The sequence below is a fragment of the Mesoplodon densirostris genome, chromosome 3, assembly GCF_025265405.1.
Source record: "Mesoplodon densirostris isolate mMesDen1 chromosome 3, mMesDen1 primary haplotype, whole genome shotgun sequence".
In the NCBI taxonomy this organism is placed as follows: Eukaryota; Metazoa; Chordata; class Mammalia; order Artiodactyla; family Ziphiidae; genus Mesoplodon; species Mesoplodon densirostris.
Window position 1 is genome coordinate 28992701 of NC_082663.1, and position 21504 is coordinate 29014204.

Below are 21504 nucleotides of genomic sequence, written 5' to 3' on the forward strand. Positions count from 1 at the left end.
AACAGCACTTTATTTGTTCTTTTCAACATCCTGTTCTGCAGCTTCCTTGGCCCTTTTTGCCCAGATGCCAAAGACCCGGGCATTGGCACGGGCCATGCGGAGACTGGCGAACGCCTTGAAGTTCTTCTCTTCCTCTGTGATGACTCTGGCTTTCTCCTTCTTGTAAACGTTCCATATGGGCATGACTGGTCCGGTCAGCTGGGCGGCGAATTTGAGCTCTTCAGCAGAGCTGTCTCCCTTCTTGGGGGCTGAGGGCTTCCTGGGGAAGAGGATGAGCTTGGAGCGGTACTCCTTGAGCCGCTGCACGTTGGCCTGCAGGGGCTCCGTGCACTTGTTCCACCGCCTTGGGTCCACCGAGATCCCAATGGTCCGGGCCACTTTTTTGTGGATGCCGGCCACCCTCAGCTCCTCCATGCTGAAGGCCCTGCCAGCGCGCACCTTGGTGTGGTTCCTGACCGTGGGGCATCTCAACACCGGCCGGAGCGGGCCGGACGCGGGGCGCGGGGCGATGTGGCATGCCTTGGCCTGCCGGGCCTTGCGTCTGCGGATCTTGCGAGCTGGCTGATTGAACCACGTGGCCACGTGCCGCTGCCAGTCCTTGTGGAAGTGGGGCTTCAGGATCATGCCATTCCGGCTGGGTGCCATGGCTGAGGCCGACTGGCCTCCTCCACACAGATGAAGTGGAACACTACAGACAACCCCGAGGACGGCAGAAGGGAAAGATATAACGAATCTGATCCTTGAGGGCATCCAGGAGCCATTGATTCTAATCTCCAAGCCACTCAACTGTCTTGCTCTGTGAGAGAATACCTTATGTATTGTTTATGCCTTTGATAAACGATACTGTCATTATTGTGTTGTTACTTAATAATCTCTGCACATTTGCCTTTTTTCAACTAGATTGAAGATCCTTGAGGGAAATAATAATACCATGTTTATTATTGTACAGAATCTTATTCTGCAGCTTTCACATAGTAAACACTCCATAAATGCCTTTCATTGATAGAATAAATAAATGGAAAATATAACCCAAATTAATAGATTACGTATGGGTTGATTAGTTAAAGCTCCCCTGAGCTCAAAAAAGAAACCAAGGGATTTAGAGGCTGGAGAATTCTGCCCCTATTTGTGTGTCCCTCAGTACTTCCTGAAGAGACAGTGTACCCCCTCCTCATGTCAGTCCCTTCTTTCCTCACCAAAGCCTTTTATGACTTTTCACAGCAGAAACGGTGCCCTGTATTGCCGTTTCATTGTTCTCTTCCTAGACATTTCCCAGCTTCCTTTGCAGTTCAACTGGGACCGGGTGACTGGATTCTGGTCAGTGGACATGGGTGAGGTGAACCACTTCTGAACTTGGCCTTGAAAACCTTCAGTGAGATTATCCTACTTTCCTTCTCCCACACTGACCTTGGAGGCCATGTGTTCCAGATGGGGGCTGTGATGGCAGAGCCTCTGTCAGCCTGGGTCCCTGAATGACTGGGTGGAGGAGAACCCTGCTGACCCTTATAAATCATATACTCCAAGTAAGTGATGCACTTCATTGTGTTAAACCTCTGTGCTTTGAAGATGAATTTGTTTTACAGGCAGTCTATATCCTACCTCACCTAATAGGCATCCTTAACTAGATCAGTTCCTTCTCTCTTATGTTCTTGGAGCACTAAAATCTCTTCTTTGTAGTACTTTCCCAGTTAATATTTGTGTTTGTTTGTTGTATTCTTTTTTTTTATTGACGTATAGTTGATTTACAATGTTGTGTTAGTTTCAGGTATACAGCAAAGTGATATGTACATATATACCATATCTTCTTTATCCATTCATCTGTCATTAGACATTTAGGTTGCTTTCATGGCTATTGTAAATAGTGCTGCCATGAAATGAATACTGGTATGCATGTATATTTTCAAATTAGAGTTTTTGTCTTCCAGATATATGCCCAGGAGTGGGATTGCTGGATCATATGGTGACTCTATTTTTAGTTTTTTAAGGAACCTCCATACTGTTCTCCATAGTGGCTGCACCAATTTACATTCCCACCAACAGTGTAAGAGCATTCCATTTTCTCTACACCCTCTCTAGCATTTATTATTTGTAGACTTTATGATGATGTTGTATTCTTTTATTAATGTTGTTCTCTTCACTAGACTGTGTATTCCATGTGAGATCATTTGTTTTCTATTATATTTTCAGTATCTAACATTGTGCCAGGAATATAAGTGCCAATAAATATTTGCTAATGATGTACAGATGGATGAGTGAATGGATGGATGATCGATGGATGGATGGATGGGTGGGCGAGTGGATGGGTGGGCGAGTGAATGGGTGGATGACGGATGGATGACAGATGGACAGATGGGTGGGTGGTGGTATGAATGAAAGGATGGACAGATGTATATTTGTTTTGGCTTCAGAGTCAACTTGAGTTTGATTCCCAGCTCCCAACTTTCTAGCTATGTTTCCTTAGCCATTCTAAGTCTCAGGTTCCCAATTAGTAAAATGAGACTAATGATATTTGTCTCCCATGGTGGTGGTGAAGATGAAAAGAGATGGTTCTGTAGTGAGGCACTGTCTTCCCAGCACAGTGTCTGGCACCCACTAACTATCATTGTAGCTCAAAAATAGAAAAAAAAGGGTGGAGCTGGAGGAAATGATTAGAAAGAAAACATTTGGTCAATATAAACTTTTATTATACTTCCTGCTAGTGAGTAAGCACTTAAAAAGAGCATTTGAGTCATTAAACCTATTAAGAGGTTTCAGATCAATAAAAACAATTTGTTTCTTTTGTGTCTTTTTTTTTTAAATTTATTTATTTATTTATTTATGGCTGCGTTGGGTCTTCGTTTCTGTGCGAGGGCCTTCTCCAGTTGTGGCAAGCGGGGGCCACTCTTCATTGCGGTGCGCGGGCCTCTCACTGTCGCGGCCTCTCTTGTTGCGGAGCACAGGCTCCAGACGCGCAGGCTCAGTAGTTGTGGCTCACAGGCCCAGTTGCTCCGCGGCACGTGGGATCTTCCCGGACCAGGGCTCAAACCCGTGTCCCCTGCATTGGCAGGCAGATTCTCAACCACTGCGCCACCAGGGAAGCCCTCTTTTGTGTCTTTTTTTAAGTGCTGGGAGAAATTTTTCCTCCATTGAATTCAGCTTGTAGGTGTCCAATAAATAGTTTGGGAGCCCCGTGTAATTTTAAAAGATATTTCATTAACTTCTTTTATTTCTCAAAGATGCATTTGAGAAAATAAGGATAGATTTCTTTTCTATGAAGAAACAGAGACAAACCTCCAGAAGGAATAAAGCTCTACAGATATATGAATAACTCACAGAAAACTTTTTAACCACCTTGAAAATTAATCATTTGGTTCAGCAAGTAATAGGGCTGCCCTGTCTTGCCTGCTTTCGTGGTTTGCTACAGTTTGTTCCAGGATCTTCTGGAGGTATTAAAGAATAAAGTGTTTCCACATGAGTCATGCTGATTCCAGACACTCCACCCCAACCACAGAGGGGAATAGATCTGGGGTTGGCGTCCCAAATACATTTCTTTATTCCAAGCCTTAAAGTAGGCCACACAGGAAAGGCATTCTTGGATTCTAAACCAAGAGTCTACCCAGCCGTGTCCGCTAATGAGTTTCCTCATCCCATTGGTCCCTGTCTGCTGGTGTGACGTGGTGCTCTCATCTTGCAGAGCCATTTGTCCCTCTAGGCTGCCGGACTTCCAATGAAGCCAGTTGAATGCTCACGCCCTATGACTGCATCCTTGACTGGCCCCACTGAGAATGAATTTGGGTGCAAAATCATCCAGTTTTTATGCACCTAGCTGGGATGTGCATCCATGGAGAGGTCACGTGTTTTATGAGCAACAAGAGCATCCTGGCCAAGAATCTTAAGAAGAGCAGAGCCAGCTACAGCTCATTTCATCTAATTCCCCCACCCTGTTATGTCCGAGCAGATAATGGCCTGGGAAAGGAGAAGCAACGTGCCCAAGGTAACGGAGCTACTTAGTGGCACTGTTAGAACAAAAACATGGGTCTGCTGACTTCTAGACTGGTGCCTTTCGGGCTTCATCATGAATGGTGTGGTATGTTTCTAGCACGGTGAAATGCTGCTCTTCAGCATTTAGGTACTGAAGGAAGATTAAATAAGGTCTTTGCTTGACTGGATCTCACTCAGGCTTCTGAGGGAGACTCAACACCTGCCACCACCTTTCAGTCCTCCCTGATGAGATAGAATGGCAGCAGAGAGAGCACTCGGCCAGGTAGAGGAAGACTTGGCTTTGGGCCTGTTCTCCATTACTAACCAGCCTTTGGTCTTCAGCGCTTGGCCTCCCCATGTTGCCTCCAGAAGCAGCCTTGGAGTCCCCAGAGCAGGGCCCCTGGGGAGGGGGGACTAGAGCTGCTTCCATCTTCTCTCCCTGTTTTGTTCCTGTCCTCTAACAACACAGATCCCAGGCCACTGAAATAGTGCAGGCCCATTGGGTTAACCTTCAACATGGCACAAGTGTAGCTGGGAAGGTTGGACATCTAGGGAAGGAGTGAAAAGTAAGAGGAAAACATATTTCTGTACTTCATTTCCCAGAGATTCAGATGTTCCGTTCTAGGGATCAGCAATCTTTTCTGTGAAGGGCCGTGTAGTAAATATTTTAGGGTTTGCTGGCTGTTACAATCTCTTTCTCAACAACTCAGCTCTGCCATTGCAGCTTGAAAGCAGCCAGAGACAATACAGGAATGAATCAGCATGACTGTGTTCTGGTAAAGCTATTTCCAAAAACAGATGGAGGCCCTCAGGTCACAGATCCCTGGTCTATTCTAAGCCTGATTGCTCCAGGGTCTTCTTGACTGAATTAAGGAACAGATTGCTCCGTAACTTACAAGGAATATTATGAGTACATGGAAAGATACAGTAAAAAAAAAAAAGACAACAAATGATGCTTCTATAAAAGAGCTGTGGGAATCTGAATTTTTTCACCTGCTTCATAACCTTCCTATTTGTCTTCTTTTTGTCTTCATCTATATCTTCATGATATTTTTTATCATCTCCTCTTCCTCCTCTCTCTCTTCCTCCTCCTTTTTGATCACCACTGTCACTGTTCCCCACCATTCAGAGACCAAAAAGCATGTGTATCAATCAGGGATGTGGATGGAAGCGATGGAAACCATCACAGGATGTCTTAGGCAGAAAAGGCTCATATTGGAAAGTTGTGAGATGCTCATACAACTGACTGACAGCTAGAGGACCAGACCTGGAAAACATGTTAGAAAGGCAGTATAGAGGGTCCTATACAGGAAGTTAATTGATTATCTTGCAGGAAGAAACATAAAGCTGTAGTGTCACTGTCCTGGGGTCCGATACTGTGTACTCTTAAATGCCCATGAAGCCACTATGATTAAATATTAACTGACCCTTTGTTCTTTGTCACTTACTCCAAATCTAAGTCCTGTCTGATTCTAAACAACACACATACCCTCTCCGTGGCTAGCAGAGGGTAGGTAGGAGAGGAAATCTCTATACTTCAAGGGTTACAGTGGACAGTAGGGCATTCAGTCCCACCAGCACTACACACAGTGAGGACTTCTTCTCATATGGACAGGGTACAGACATGGGATAGCCAATACAATGACAAAAGTCAATTGGCACAAATGAGGAATTCAAAGCCAAAGTTGACCCCTGGGTGAAATACCCAATTCACATCTGTGGACTGACATACGAGGGGTGGGTTCTAAACTGACCAGAGCATTGTTCCATGTGTTCTCCCTGTGGGCTCAGGCACAACGGGGAGGTATGGATTGTCAACATAATCAGACTCACATTCCCCTGCTGTAGAAGGATTTTCAGTTCATGGCAGGAAGCTTAAGGCTGAAGATTAATCACTGACATGGATTTATACCCCTGTTGTTGCTGGGTGGTCTGCATCTGTTTTCTAAGTCCACAGGGCCTTTACCAATAAATCGAAGCTCCAGAGACAGACACAATGCTCCAGCAGTTATGCCCATGAAAATCTCATATTTTCCAATGTGCAGTGGGAAATCTGCATACTTGCATCTGTCTTTAATGCTGAAACACAGAGCAGCTGGGAGACAGCTGCTCAGCCTTGGGGTAATAGAGTTCATTACTCCCTGACAGCTGCTCCACCCTTATGTCAAATGGTCCTGGTTCTAGGTAATAAGCTACTCTGGGGATGTATCACCTAACCTGGTCATTGTCACTAGAATTTCCAGGACTGCTCTTCTCCAATATAGAGGCAGCATTCATCAATTTTACCCTGAAATGCATGATTTAACACTTGTTCCAAAAATCTTTCATTAGTTTAGCAGAAAAGATTCTCTGCTTTGATTGAAAATTACACAAGGCTTTGATGAGTTCCAATCCATTACTCTGGTTTCACAATAGACAACACACTGGAAAGGGAGAGAAAATGGGGACTGAATGAATACAGAATCAACAAAGTACAATTTGTAGGTATTCATCATGTTACAGCCTCTTTGCCCTTCTCTTAGAGCTGCTTGTGCATATTTATCACACTCATGGTTTTACCTGTCCTGGAACACACACATGTATATCCAATATTTACACAGAAGTCCTAGTTCACCTTTTTACAACTTTTGACTGTATTCTGGGTTGTAGAATTTTGCTTATTAATTTTTATCATGACTTTTATATCCTAGTGAACCAGTCCAGGTAATTGATGCATTTTTATGAATTGGGATATAATATAGATAAAAAAGAAACAATGAAAAAAATGCAAATTTGGGACTTCCCTGGTGGTCCAGTGGTAAAGAATCTGTCTTACAATGCAGGGGATGCGGGTTTGATACCTGGTCATGGAATTAAGATCCCACATGCCCCGGGGCAACTAAGCCCTAGTGCCACAACTACTAAGCTCATGAGCCTCAACTAGAGAGCCCGTATGCTGCAAACTACTGAGACCACATGCTCTGGACCTCGTGCCCCACAACTAGAGAGAAGCCTGCGCGCCGCAACGAAGAACTCACATGTCACAGCTAAGACCCAACACAGCCAAAAGTTAATAAAATAAATAAATAATAAATCTTTTTAAAATGCAAGTTTAACAAGCACTAGCAACAACCTACTAATGCCATTAGCAGACTCCAGCCTCGTCTTTAACTGAAACTGAACAGACCAAGATCAGCCTTGGGTTCCCTTACAAAGTATAACACTTATTAACAATGTTGTGGTATTTCTGGGCTAATACTCCATCTTACATTTCAAAATTTGTGAAATTTTTGTACACCAACTTGTTTTCTGAAACTGTCACACCACCTGGTAACCATGTGATGGAGATGTGACAAGCGGTGGTCCAAAGACCACACTTTGGAAAGTACTTGGCCTTCCTGTTGATGAAATAAAATTTATATTTGAAGGCAGGAGAAGAAAAAATTAAACATAAAATTCTCTCTGAGTTTGTTTGGGCCTCTTCCCTTCATCCCTAATGTGCAGTGTGCATCTGCATTATATTAACCAGAGCTCCTCATAGATGGTAGTGCCTGCTTGACCATAAAGATCAATTTTTATTTTCTTCTGATGTTAGCAATGTGACTTCTTAAAAGAATAGTTCTTTCCCAGCTCTGTATGGGGGTCATTGTGATTTGCTGCTAGCTTGTTCCGTGCTTACCTGGACTATGCATCCTTGGTGAACTTTATGTAAAACATCAGTATGTCATTTTAATTACGATCATTTATCTCAAAAATGTATATGCCTGGGCCTTTGACTTCTAACAGGTGGAACAGTTCTCAGAGCTTTCTGAGAGTGTTTCCCAGGTCATAATCCTCAATTTGGCTTGAATAAAATTCCCTCTCTTTCTTCTTAATTTGATAGTTAATTGAACTTTCATCAACAATGTCATGTGGTAAGTAGAACAGGTGGCACAGAAATATTTAGAGCTTAAAATCACTGACTTTTGGGTTGAAAGGAAATATAGGAATCATCCACAACACTGTTGAAGGTCATGGGCCATATGAATGGCTAATTTTATGTATCAAATTGCCTGCACCACGGTTCCCAGATACTTGGCCAAACATTATTCTGGAGTATGCTTTTAAATCAGATTAACATTTAAATCAGTGGACTTGAGTAAAGCATGTGGTTCTCTATAATGTGAGTGGGCCTCGTGCAATCAGTTGAAGGTCTTGAAAGAACAAAGAATGACCCCTCAATTCCCCCAAGCAAGAAGGAATTCTGGCAACAGATGGCCCCTGGACTTGAACCCCATTGACTCTGCCCTAGGTCTCTAGCCTTACAACATACTGTACAGATTTTGGACATGTCAATTTTCATAATTGCATAGCCAATTCCTTAAAATAAATCTCTGTTTCACTCTCCATATATTGGTCCTGTTTCTCTGGACAACCCTAACACAACCACTAAGGATGAATGTGTGAAACTGAATCAAGCAGAGGAGAAAGGTGACAATGAACTTGTAATAATAAGAGTTTTAGGTGTGGCTGGACTTCTTCAGGAAATAGTTTGCAGGGGGACAGATGATGTACAGAACATTTATCTTCATGCTCCATGTCATGAAGACAAAAATGTGCAGCCATCTCCTAAGCCATTTATTCCCAGCTTACTTTTGCCAGTTGACAGATCTTCCCTATAATCCTCTTTCTCATAATCCATTCTTCGGGAAGACGAGCCCTTCAACAATGCTAGAATACTTACAAATGTGCTTTCTAAATGTTTTAGCAGCAATCCTTTGCTAAATGCCTTTTTTTTTGATGACTAGGGAAAGTTTCTCTGGATCCAGGAAACTTGTCTTTATAGCAATGCGGAAGGCTAGGAGCCTGAGCCATAAGCTTCATGCTGACCAGTTTTGTTTGTTTGTTTGTTTTTTTAACAAAGTAACTTTTTTTTTGGCTTTTTATTTATTTATTTATTTATTTTGCTGTGTTGGGTCTTCGTTTCTGTGCGAGGGCTTTCTCTAGTTGTGGCAAGCGGGGGCCACTCTTCATCTTGGTGTGCGGGCCTCTCACTATCACGGCCTCTCTTGTTGCGGAGCACAGGCTCCAGACGCTCAGACTCAGTAGTTGTGGCTCACGGGCCTAGTTGCGCCGCGGCATGTGGGATCTTCCCAGACCAGGGCTCGAACCCGTGTCCCCTGCATTAGCAGGCAGACTCTCAACCACTGCACCACCAGGGAAGCCCTTGCTGACCAGTTTTATTCAAGGATAATGAGGCATCCTTGTCTGTGAAGTAAGCTGGGAGATATCTTGAGTTCCTAGAATCCACGGTTCCTCCAACAGAGCCAGGTAAACACTTTTCTTCCCATTGTAAACATGCCAGTGGATATTTTCAGTAAATGGCCTTTGGATGAAGCCCTAAGCTGTTTTTCTGGGCATGAGGCAGGCCTCCCCTCGCTCCTCAGATGCCTGAGCTCCAACCTGGACCATCCTTGATGAGAAGGAAGCAGATTGCCTCTGGCTTATCTGCTAAGACGGCTCAGTCTACTGAGCAGACAGAGCATGTCTGCGAGCTTCCAGACACTCTTACAGAACAGAGAACAGTGTCAGTGACAGGGGACTTCCTCTGGAAAGTTTCAACCTGATTTATTTTCCCATCATATTTACTTCCCCTCTGTGGATGTCCTATGAGGCTTCTCTTCACTTCAGACCTAATTCCCCCACCCCTTTACCCTTGCCCATCTTCTCTGAAGTTGCCGTAAACACCGTGAGCTCTTCTTGAATTCTGATTCTGTTGTCATCAATTGAAAGTTGCTGATGTGGGGTGGAGGGTGGGAGTTAGAGCAAAATGGTGACGAGGCTGGAGAGAGAGAGAAGCAAGGAGTAAGGCGGAGACCAGCTTAACTACTTTCCTACTAGAGTTCCTGCCAAAGTCTATATACTTACCCATACTTTGTTTCCATGGCTCATTGAGCAGCTACTCTGTACACATCCAGATACCCCAGGGGCCTCAGCAAAATGTCGTTCTCATCAAAAATATGATACCTTCAACCCAGGCAAAAGCCTAAGTCAGACAAATGATGGGCTAGCAAGGGAGGTTTGACCGGCTCTCCGTGCATACCAGATCACAGAGAAGATGGAAATGTCACCAGCAAGCTAGCTTTGCATTTCCCCCTTTCTCTAGCAGTTGGTCTAGTTCAAAGCCTTAGACAATGTGTTAAGTTGCAGAAAGTAGACTTTCAAAGCCCACTGTTGGAATCACAAATGTCCTAACGTGCTGTCTGCCATGAGACACAGTCAACTGCCTTGTCTATTTCAACCAGTAAATCTAAAAGAAGACGCTTAAGGCACACATAGGAGCCCCCTCTTGCTCTCTTAGGGGTGGAAGATGGGCACAATTTACTCTCCTTCCTTACTGCTCCCAGCAGTTTTTTCTGTTCATAACAGCATTGTCACATTGCCTTGCAAAATATATATTTACTATTCTGAACTCCTAAGTTCATTTAGGTAGGGAAATCCACACTACTTATTTTGTTTCCCTAGAATCTACCCTATCACTCTAATTTAGGTTACAATAGTGACTGTGCGTTACTCTTTAAATGAACAAATAATTATTGGCACAAAGTAGGCTTTCCATAAATATACTTTGAATAACTGAAAAATTAGTAAATGATCACATCTTCAGCACTGACAGCCACAAAGCTCCCCAGTGATACTTCCCCCAAATCTTCACAATGGAATCAAAGTGCTCGGTGTTGACCAAAACATAGTCCCTCCTCTCCAGGGACTCACAGTCAGAGGAGAAGGCCATCAGGAGACCAAAGAATTACAGCCACATAAAAAGTTATGGTTAAGGGGGAAGTTTATAGCAATACAATCCCACCTTAAGAAAGAGGAAACATTTTGAGTAAACAACCTGACCCTGCACCTAAAGCAATTAGAGAAAGAAGAACAAAAAACCCCCAAAGCTAGCAGAAGGAAAGAAATCATAAAGATCAGCTCAGAAATAAATGAAAAAGAAATGAAGGAAACGATAGCAAAGATCAACCAAACTAAAAGCTGGTTCTTTGAGAAGATAAACAAAATTGACAAACCATTAGCCAGACTCATCAAGAAAAGAAGGGAGAAGACTCAAATCAATAGAATTAGAAATGAAAAAGGAGAAGTAACAACTGACACTGCAGAAATACAAAAGATCATGAGAGATTACTACAAGCAACTCTATGCCAATAAAATGGACAACCTGGAAGAAATGGACAAATTCTTAGAAATGCACAACCTGCCAAGACTGACTCAGGAAGAAATAGAAAATATGAATAGACCAATCACAAGCACTGAAATTGAAACTGTGATTAAAAATCTTCCATCAAACAAAAGCCCAGGACCAGATGGCTTCACAGGCGAATTCTATCAAACATTTAGAGAAGAGCTAACACCCATCCTTCTCAAACTCTTCCAAACAATTTCAGAGGAAGGGACACTCCCAAACTCATTCTACGAGGCCACCATCACCTTGATACCAAAACCAGGCAAGGATGTCACAAAGAAAGAAAACTACAGGCCAATATCACTGATGAACATAGATGCAAAAATCCTCAACAAAATACTAGCAAACAGAATCCAACAGCACATTAAAAGGATCATACACCATGATCAAGTGGGGTTTATTCCAGGAATGCAAGGATTCTTCAATATACGCAAATCAATCAATGTGATACACCATATTAACAAGTTGAAGGAGAAAAACCATATGATCATCTCAATAGATGCAGAGAAAGCTTTCGACAAAATTCAACACCCATTTATGATAAAAACCCTGCAGAAAGTAGGCATAGAGGGATCTTTCCTCAACATAATAAAGGCCATATATGACAAACCCACAGCCAACATTGTCCTCAATGGTGAGAAACTGAAACCATTTCCACTAAGATCAGGAACAAGACAAGGCTGCCCACTCTCACCACTCTTATTCAACCTAGTTTTGGAAGTTTTAGCCACAGCAATCAGAGAAGAAAAGGAAATAAAAGGAATCCAAATCGGAAAAGAAGAAGTAAAGCTGTCATTGTTTGCAGATGACATGATACTATACATAGAGAATCCTAAAGATGCTACCGAAAAACTACTAGAGCTAATCAATGAATTTGGTAAAGTAGCAGGTTACAAAATTAATGTACAGAAATCTCTGGCATTCCTGTACACTAATGATGAAAAATCTGAAAATGAAATCAAGAAAACACTCCCATTTACCATTGCAACACAAAGAATAAAATATCTAGGAATAAACCTACCTAAGGAGACAAAAGACCTGTATGCAGAAAATTATAAGACACTGATGAAAGAAATTAAAGATGATACAAACAGATGGAGAGATATACCATGCTCCTGGATTGGAAGAATCAATATTGTGAAAATGACTCTACTACCCAAAGCAATCTACAGATTCAATGCAATCCCTATCAAACTACCACTGGCATTTTTCACAGAACTAGAACAAAAAATTTCAAAATTTGTTTGGAAAAACAAAAGACCCCGAATTGCCAAAGCAATCTTGAGAACGAAAAAAGGAGCTGGAGGAATCAGGCTCCCTGACTTCAGACTATACTACAAAGCTACAGTAATTAAGACAGTGTGGTACTGGCATAAAAACAGAAAGATAGATCAGTGGATCAGGATAGAAAGCCCAGAGATAAACCCACGCACATATGGCCAACTTATCTTTGATAAAGGAGGCAGGAATGTACAGTGGAGAAAGGACAGCCTCTTCAATAAGTCGTGCTGGGAAAACTGGACAGGGACATGTAAAAGTATGAGATTAGATCATTCCCTAACACCATACACAAAAATAAGCTCAAAATGGATTAAAGACTTAAATGTAAGGCCAGAAACTATCAAACTCTTAGAGGAAAACATAGGTAGAACACTCTATGACATAAATCACAGCAAGATCCTTTTGGACCCACCTCCTAGAGAAATGGAAATAAAAACAAAGATAAACACATGGGACCTAATGAAACTTCAAAGCTTTTGCACAGCAAAGGAAACCATAAACAAGACCAAAAGACAACCCTCAGAATGGGAGAAAATATTTGCAAATGAAGCAACTGACAAAGGATTAATCTCCAAAATTTATAAACAGCTCATGCAGCTCAATAGCAAAAAAACAAACAACCCAATCCAAAAATGGGCAGAAGACTTAAATAGGCATTTCTCCAAAGAAGATATACAGACTGCCAACAAACACATGAAAGAATGCTCAACATCATTAATCATTAGAGAAATGCAAATCAAAACTACAATGAGATATCATCTCACACCAGTCAGAATGGCCATCATCAAGAAATCCAGAAACAATAAATGCTGGAGAGGGTGTGGAGAGAAGGGAACACTCTTGCACTGCTGGTGGGAATGTGAATTGGTACAGCCACTATGGAGAACAGTATGGAGGTTCCTTAAAAAACTAAAAATAGAACTACCATATGACCCAGCAATCCCACTACTGGGCATATACCCTGAGAAAACCATAATTCAAAAAGAGACATGTACCAAAATGTTCATTGCAGCTCTATTCACAATAGCCCGGAGCTGGAAACAACCTAAGTGTCCATCATCGGATGAATGGATAAAGAAGATGTGGCACATATATACAATGGAATATTACTCAGCCATAAAAAGAAACGAAACTGAGCTATTTGTAATGAGGTGGATAGACCTAGAGTGTGTCATACAGAGTGAAGTAAGTCAGAAAGAGAAAGACAAATACCGTATGCTAACACATATATATGGAATATAAGAAAAAAAATGTCATGAAGAACCTAGGGGTAAAACGGGAATAAAGACACAGACCTACTAGAGAATGGACTTGAGGATATGGGGAGGGGGAAGGGTAAGCTGTAACAAAGCGAAAGAGAGGCATGGACATATATACACTACCAAACGTAGGGTAGATAGATAGTGGGAAGCAGCCGCAGAGAACAGGGAGATCAGCTCGGTGCTTTGTGACTGCCTGGAGGGGAGGGATGGGGAGGGTGGGAGGGAGGGAGATGCATGAGGGAGGGGATGTGGGAACAGATGTATATGTATGACTGATTCACTTTGTTATAAAGCAGAAACTAATAAAAAAAATGGAAGAGAAAAAAAAAAAAAAAAGTTACGGTGAAGGTTTGAACCGGGTGCAGGAAATCAGAGGGGACGCTGGAGTTGCCAGGTAGTTCCCCGCCTCTTAACAGCCCTATTGGTCTGCTTGAGCCATCACAACAAGGTACCACAGGCTGGGCGGCTTAAACAACAGAAATTTATTTTCTCACAATTCTGGAGGCTGGAAGTCTGAGATCCAGGAGCCAGCAGGTTTGTTTATCCCTGAGGCCTCTCTCCTTGGCTTGCAATGGCCGCCTTCTTGATGTGTCTTTACATGGCCATCTGTGTGCATCCAAATGTCCTCTTCTTATAAGGACACCAGTCAGACTGGATTAGGAACCACAGTAAAGGCCTCGTTTTAATTCCGTTACCTCTTCAAAGGCCCTTTCTCCATATATAGTCACATTCTGAGTTACTGGGGGCTAGAGCTTCAACATGTGAACTTTGGGGGAACACAGTTCAGCTCATAATAAGAATGATGACCCACAAGGAGCCTGGACCACACCTCAGGCACCAGCATTCCTGCCTCCAAAATGTGACAAGTCCACCACAACCACCACAGGCCCTGGGCTCTGTCCTCTGTCTCCCCCAGGGCCTCTGAGGGTATTATTACATGATGGGGAGTAGCCACCTTCTTCAGTGCCTGATGGAAGGGTTAGTCATGTCATTAAGTGATACCCTTCTAGAGATGCAATCAGCCTATAAAATGTGACTATTTATACCAGCTTGGCCACAGAGGCCTTTCATGCAAATATTTCCTCATTTATTTATTTATTTATTTATTTATTTTTAACACCTTTATTGGAGTATAATTGCTTTACAATGTTGTGTTAGTTTCGGCTGTATAACATAGTGAATCAGCTATATGTATACATATATCCCCATATCGCCTCCCTCCTGCGTCTCCCTCCCACCCTCCCTATCCACCCCTCTAGGTGGACAAAAAGCACTGAGCTGATTTCCCTTCCCACTAGCTATCTATTTTACCTTTGGTTGTGTATATATGTCCATACTGCTCTCTCACTTTGTCCCAGCTTATCCTTTCCACTCCCCTTGTCCTCAAGTCCATTCTCTATGTCTGCATCTTTATTCCTGTCCTGCCCCCTAGGTTCTTCAGAACCATTTTTCCTTTGTTTTTGTTTTTGTTTTTTTGATTCCATATATATGTGTTAGCATACAGTATTTGTTTTTCTCTTTCTGACTTACTTCACTCTATATGACAGACTCTAGGTCCATCCACCTCACTACAAATAACTCAATTTCATTATTTTTATGGCTGAGTAATATTCCATTGTATATATGTGCCACATCTTTTTTAGCCATTCATCTGTCGATGGACACCTAGGTTGCTTCCATGTCCTGGCTATTGTAAATAATGCTGCAATGGACATTGTGGTACAGGACTCTTTTTGAATTATGGTTTTCTCAAGGTATATGCCTAGTAGTGGGAATGCTGGGTCGTATGGTAGTTCTATTTTTAGTTTTTTAAGGAAACTCCATACTGTTCTGCATAGTGTCTGTATCAATTTACATTCCCACCAACAGTGCAAGAGGGTTCCCTTTTCACCACACCCTCTTCAGCATTCATTGTTTGTAGATTTTTTGATGATGGCCATGCTGACCAGTGTGAGGTGATACCTCATTGTAGTTTTAAATTGCATTTCTCTAATGATTAATGATGTTGAGCATCCTTTCATGTGTTTGTTGGCAATCTGTATATCTTCTTTGGAGAAATATCTATTTAGGTCTTCCACCAATGTTTTGATTAGGTTGTTTGTTTTTTTGATATTGAGCTTCATGAGCTGCTTGTATATTTTGGAGATTAATCCTTTGTCAGTTGCTTCATTTGCAAATATTTTCTCCCATTCTGAGGGTTGTCTTTTCGTCTTGTTTATGGTTTCCATTGCTGTGCAAAAGTTTTTTAAGTTTCATTAGGTCCCATTTGTTTATTTTTGTTTTTATTTCCATTTCTATAGGAGGTGGGTCAAAAAGGATCTTGCTGTGATTTATGTCGAAGAGTGTTCTGTCTATGTTTTCCTCTAAGAGTTTGATAGTGTCTGGCCTTACATTTAGGTCTTTAATCCATTTTGAGTTTATTTTTCTGTATGATGTTAGAGAGTGTTCTAATTTCATTCTTTTACATGTACCTGTCCAGTTTTCCCAGCACCACTTATTGAAGAGGCTGTCTTTTCTCCTATGTATATTCTTGCCTCCTTTATCAAAGATAAGGTGAACATCTGTGCATGGGTTTACCTCTGGGCTTTCTATCCCGTTCCATTGATCTATATTTCTGTTTTTGTGCCAGTACCATATTGGCTTGATTACTGTAGCTTTGTAGTATAGTCTGAAGTCAAGGGCCTGATTCCTCCAGCTAAATTTTTCTTTCTCAACATTGCTTTAGCTATTCAGGGTCTTTTGTGTTTCCATACAAATTGTGAAATTTTTTGTTCTAGTTCTGTGGAAAATGCCATTGGTAGTTTGAGAGGGATTGCACTGACTCTGTAGATTGCTTTGGGTAGTAGAGTCATTTTCACAATGTTGATTCTTCCAATTCAAGAACATGTTATATCTCTCCATCTGTTTGTATTGTCTTAAATTTCTTTCTTCAGTGTCTTATAGTTTTTTGCATACAGGTCTTTTGTTTCCTTAGGAAGGTTTATTCCTAGGTATTTTATTCTTTTTGTTGCACTGGTAAATGGGAGTGTTTCCTTAATTTCTCTTTCAGATTTTTCGTCATTAATGTATAGGAATGCAAGAGGTTTCTGTGCATTAATTTTGCAACCTGTTACTTTACCAAATTCATTGATTAGCTCTAGGAGTTTTCTGGTAGCATTTTTGGGATTCTCTATGTATAGTATCATGTCATCTGCAAACGGTGACAGCTTTGCTTCTTCTTTTCCGATTTGGATTCCTTTTATTTCTTTCTCTTCTCTGATTGCTATGGCTAAAACTTCCAAAACTATGTTGAATAATAGTGGTGAGAGTGGACATCCTTGTCTTTTTCCTGATTTTAGAGGAAATGGTTTCAGTTTTTCCCCACTGAGAACAATGTTAGCTGTGGGTTTGTCATATATGGCCTTTATTATGTTGAGGTAAGTTCCCTCTATGCCTACTTTCTGGAGAGTTTTTATCATAAATCGGTGTTGAATTTTGTCAAAAGCTTTTTCTGCATCTATTGAGATTATCATATGGTTTTTACCTTTCAGTTTTTTAATATGGTGTATCACATTGATTGATTTGCATATATTAAAGAATCCTTGCATTACTGGGATAAACCCCATTTGATAACAGTGTATGTTCCTTTTAATGTGCTGTTGGATTCTGTTTGCTAGTATTTTGTTGAGGATTTTTGCATCTATGTTCATCAGTGATATTGGTCTGTAGTTTTTTCTGTGTGTGTGACATCTTTGTCTGGTTTTGGTATCAGGGTGATGGTGGCCTCATATATTGAATTTGGGAGTGTTCTTCCCTCTGTTATATTTTGGAAGAGTTTGAGAAGGATAGGTATTAGTTCTTCTCTAAACATTTGATAGAATTCACCTGTAAAGCCATCTGATCCTGGGCTTCTGTTTTTGAAGATGGAGGGGTCAACCTACCAAGGAATGTAGGTGGCCTTAAGGAGCTGAGAGAGGTTCCTGGCTGACCACCAGCAAGGAAAGGGAGTGAGTGAGTAAATGATGATGTGGCCATGACTACTAAAAATGAAGAGCTTTTTATTGACATGGAAGATTCTCACAATATATTAAGCGTCAAGAAAAGTCCAGTGAAAAAACTGCTTAAACAATAAGCATATGTGTGTCTACAATGCAAAATTTTTCAAAGTCTCAAAACTCATCTGCAAAACCTATTTTTATATTTGTTCCAAACCTAAGCTCAATTTGTATCTTGAGCTGCCATTTCCTTTGGAAGTAATATTTCCAGTACAAGACATTTGATTAAGACATTTGACATTTGATTTAAGTAATAATTCAATCACTTCATGTATGAAAAATTTCAGTATTAGGAAGCTTCCTGAAATTTCCCCATTTTTCCCCCAGGGTGACAACTAAGTTCTTGGGAGAAAGGTTATACCTGAAAGCTATAGCTAAAGTACACCCTTAGGGACACAGGAGACACTTGGGTTTTCTGTGCCCCTCTGGGGCCAGGGCAGCCACTCAGTGTATTCTCTTCGGCTCAGATGCCAGTACGTACCCAGCAGCCATTTCTATTTTCATCACTGATTCTTCTCTTTTGGTGTGTGCTTCCATGTGGTTTACCCTGAACGTCGGACAGAGTGTTTCTCTATTTTCAGAAGGAGTGAAGGAAGGAAGGAAGGTTGAGTGGAAGAGTTTGGGGCTGCAGTATTTCCAGGGAAGTTTGGCAAGGCCAATGCAGAGTCCTCGAACCACTGTCACCCCTCCCAGAAACGGGCCTTCCTGCTGTCCCTGCCACACCGGGTCATCGCTGGGAGCAACCCATGAAAAGGCTGGTCTCCATGGGAATCCGATAATGTATTTCAAGCATGGCAGCTTGATGTTGGTCCTTTATGAGATAAATAATGAGATCCAAATGTTCATTGCAGCTCTATTTACAATAGCCAGGAGATGGAAGCAACCTAAGTGTCCATCATCGGATGAATGGATAAAGAAGATGTGGCACATATATACAATGGAATATTACTCAGCCATAAAAAGAAATGAAATTGAGTTATTTGTAATGAGGTGGGTGGACCTAGAGTCTGTCATACAGAGTGAAGTAAGTCAGAAAGAGAAAGACAAATACCGTATGCTAACACATATATATTGAACCTAAGGGGGAAAAAATGTCATGAAGAACCTAGGGGTAAAAGAGGAATAAAGACACAGACCTACTAGAGAATGGACTTGAGGATATGGGGAGGGGGGAGGGTAAGCTGGGACAAAGTGAGAGAGTGGCATGGACATATATACACTACCAAACGTAAGGTAGATAGCTAGTGGGAAGCAGCCGCATAGCACAGGGAGATCAGCTCGGTGCTTTGTGACCACCTAGAGGGGTGGGATAGGGAGGGTGGGAGGGAGGGAGGCACAAGAAGGAAGAGATATGGGAACATGTGTATATGTATAACTGATTCACTTTGTTATACAGCAGAAAGTAACACACCATTGTAAAGCAGTTATACTCTCATAAAGATGTTTAAAAAAATAATAATAATGAGATTCAAAATATTTCCAAAGCCTTGTATCATCCAGATTGAAAGGTCAGAATTTTTATTTATTTATTTATTTATTTATTTATTTTTGACTGTGTTGGGTCTTCTTGCTGGGCGCAGGCTTTCTCTAGTTGCGAAGAGCAGGGGTTACTCTTCTTGGGGTGCTCCGGCTTCTCATTGTGGCAGCTTCTCTTGTGGAGCATGGGCTCTAGGCATGCGGGCTTCATTAGTTGTGGCACGTGGGCTCAGTAGTTGTGGCTTGTTGGCTCTAGAGCGCAGACTCCATAGTTGTGGCACATGGGCTTAGTTGCTCTGCGGCATGTGGGATCTTCCCGGACCAGGGCTCGAACCCGTGTCCCCTGCATTGAGGGGCAAATTCTTAACCACTGCGCCACAAGGGAAGTTCCTGAAAGGTCAGAATTTTTTGAAAAAGCCATTTAGAGCTAAAGAACCGTAAGGAGCTGATAATATATTTGATTACTGGAAATTCTTCATTTGTTCCTTTGGTCAGAAAGTCATTCTCCTTTTCCAGGCTCCAGTTGACATTATCCCTGCACTCAAGGAGTATACACTTAGGTGGAGAGACAGATATTAATCATCAGCACAAGTACAATTGCAAATATATTTATACAGTCAAGTGCATATGCATACACATTTTTGAGATAATTGGGGCCATGTTTTAGTCATTTTCTATACATTCCTTTATTGAATTCTTTAAATTCTTTAAAATTCTTTAAATTGTCCAGATGTCTGATGACTCTGGCTTGCCTTCAGCAAGAATTGCACCCCCCATGTTTCCTCTTAGTAATTTTCCTTCCACTGACCCCCACCCTGCTCCTTGGCTCTAAATCTCTTCTTGCCCCTGCTATATTTGAAACTGAGCCCAGTTCTATATTGAGGTCTCTTTCCCTATTGCAATAATCCTGAGAAAAACCTGTTTTTATCACTTTACCATCCAGTTCTGATATTTCTTTAATGAGACACAGAAACACTCTCTATTTGCCTAAAAGCAGGGCATAAATTTCCCCTTGTGGAGGGAGCCCCCCCCATCCCCTCTCTCATACCAGGAAGGGCAGAACAACTCTGAATCACCATTAATCCCCAGAGAAGATTCTAGACTCTTATTAGTCCAGAGACACAGGAGAGGAATCCGCATAACAAATCTTACTAATCAACCCTTATCTTCCATTACTTTCCTCCATGTATTTACTTTTCCACAATTTACTGCCTCTAAAAGTTCAAACTCCTTTTCCTGTCTGTCACGTGTCCACAATTTTGTCTCTTTTTGGTAAAAATGGTCTATAAGCTCTCAGCCCTAACCTCCTCTGAGGGTCTTTATTTCTTCTATAGGAAGGCTTCCACGCACACATAAAACAATTAATGTCAAATACAATGTGTATGCCTTTTCTCCTGTTAATCTGCCTTTTGTCAGTTTAATTTCTAGGGCTCCAGAGGCAGAGCCTAACAGGGCAGGAAAGTTTTCTTTTTCCTCCTCCACAGCTTCACAAGGGTGAAAATCGCATGGAATGAGGAAGAGAAAAGGCTCTGAAAGGCAGCGTCATTCCTGGCATCAGTATCATCTGTGAGAAGAGACAGTTTTGCTGTGTTGCGACCTAATGGTTATTTGCAAACTGGACTCTTTTTTTTTTTTTTCCCTGCGGTACGCGGGCCTCTCACTGTTGTGGCCTCTCCCGTTGCGGAGCACAGGCTCCGGACGCACAGGCTCAGCGGCCATGGCTCACAGGCCCAGCCGCTCCGCGGCATGTGGGATCTTCCCGGACCGGGGCACGAACCCATGTCCCCTGCATCGGCAGGCGGACTCTCAACCACTGCACCACCAGGGAAGCCCTGGACTCTTTCTTAAATAGCCTCTGACATTTGAACGTGAGAATTGTCCTTAAATGTATACTATTGATGTCGGTTGATCTGCCCATAAGACCCTGGAAACAGGTGGCCGCTGATTGGTTGGTTTGAAAGTTTCTTTGACCACCGTTTAGTAAGATGGGTCTGCCACAAAATACACAGCCCCAGTATCCATTTGTCTCTACTTATTAAGGTGATGGCTATTCCCAGAGTAATCATGGACCAACTTTGTAGAATGTTTTATTGATCTGGATCCCCCCAGTTGAGTCCCTATGGGTTAAGGGTCCTGCCTCCTGCATCCTCCACAGATTCCCACTGCCTGCTCACCACCACCAGGATTAGAGAAAGCCAAGCCCCACCACTTTACTGGGCCAAGGAGGTGCTCTTATCTACCCCCTTTGTCGCTTGCAGGCTTTGTTATTGGGGGGAAGCACACT

The 21504-nt window shown here is 42.1% G+C and overlaps 1 protein-coding gene across 1 annotated transcript; it reads right to left on the reverse strand.

Moving 5' to 3' along the window:
• LOC132485145 (large ribosomal subunit protein eL13-like) lies at positions 1-666 on the reverse strand. Its single transcript, XM_060091620.1, has one exon. It carries the CDS (start codon positions 643-645, stop codon positions 10-12), a length of 636 nt encoding a protein of 211 aa, XP_059947603.1. The 5' UTR covers positions 646-666; the 3' UTR covers positions 1-9.
• Between the last annotated feature and the right edge of the window lie 20838 nt (positions 667-21504).

Coding starts and splice junctions, on each gene's coding strand:
- LOC132485145 (XM_060091620.1), bottom strand. CDS start 645: ATGGCACCCAGCCGGAATGGCATGATCCTGAAGCCCCACTTCCACAAG.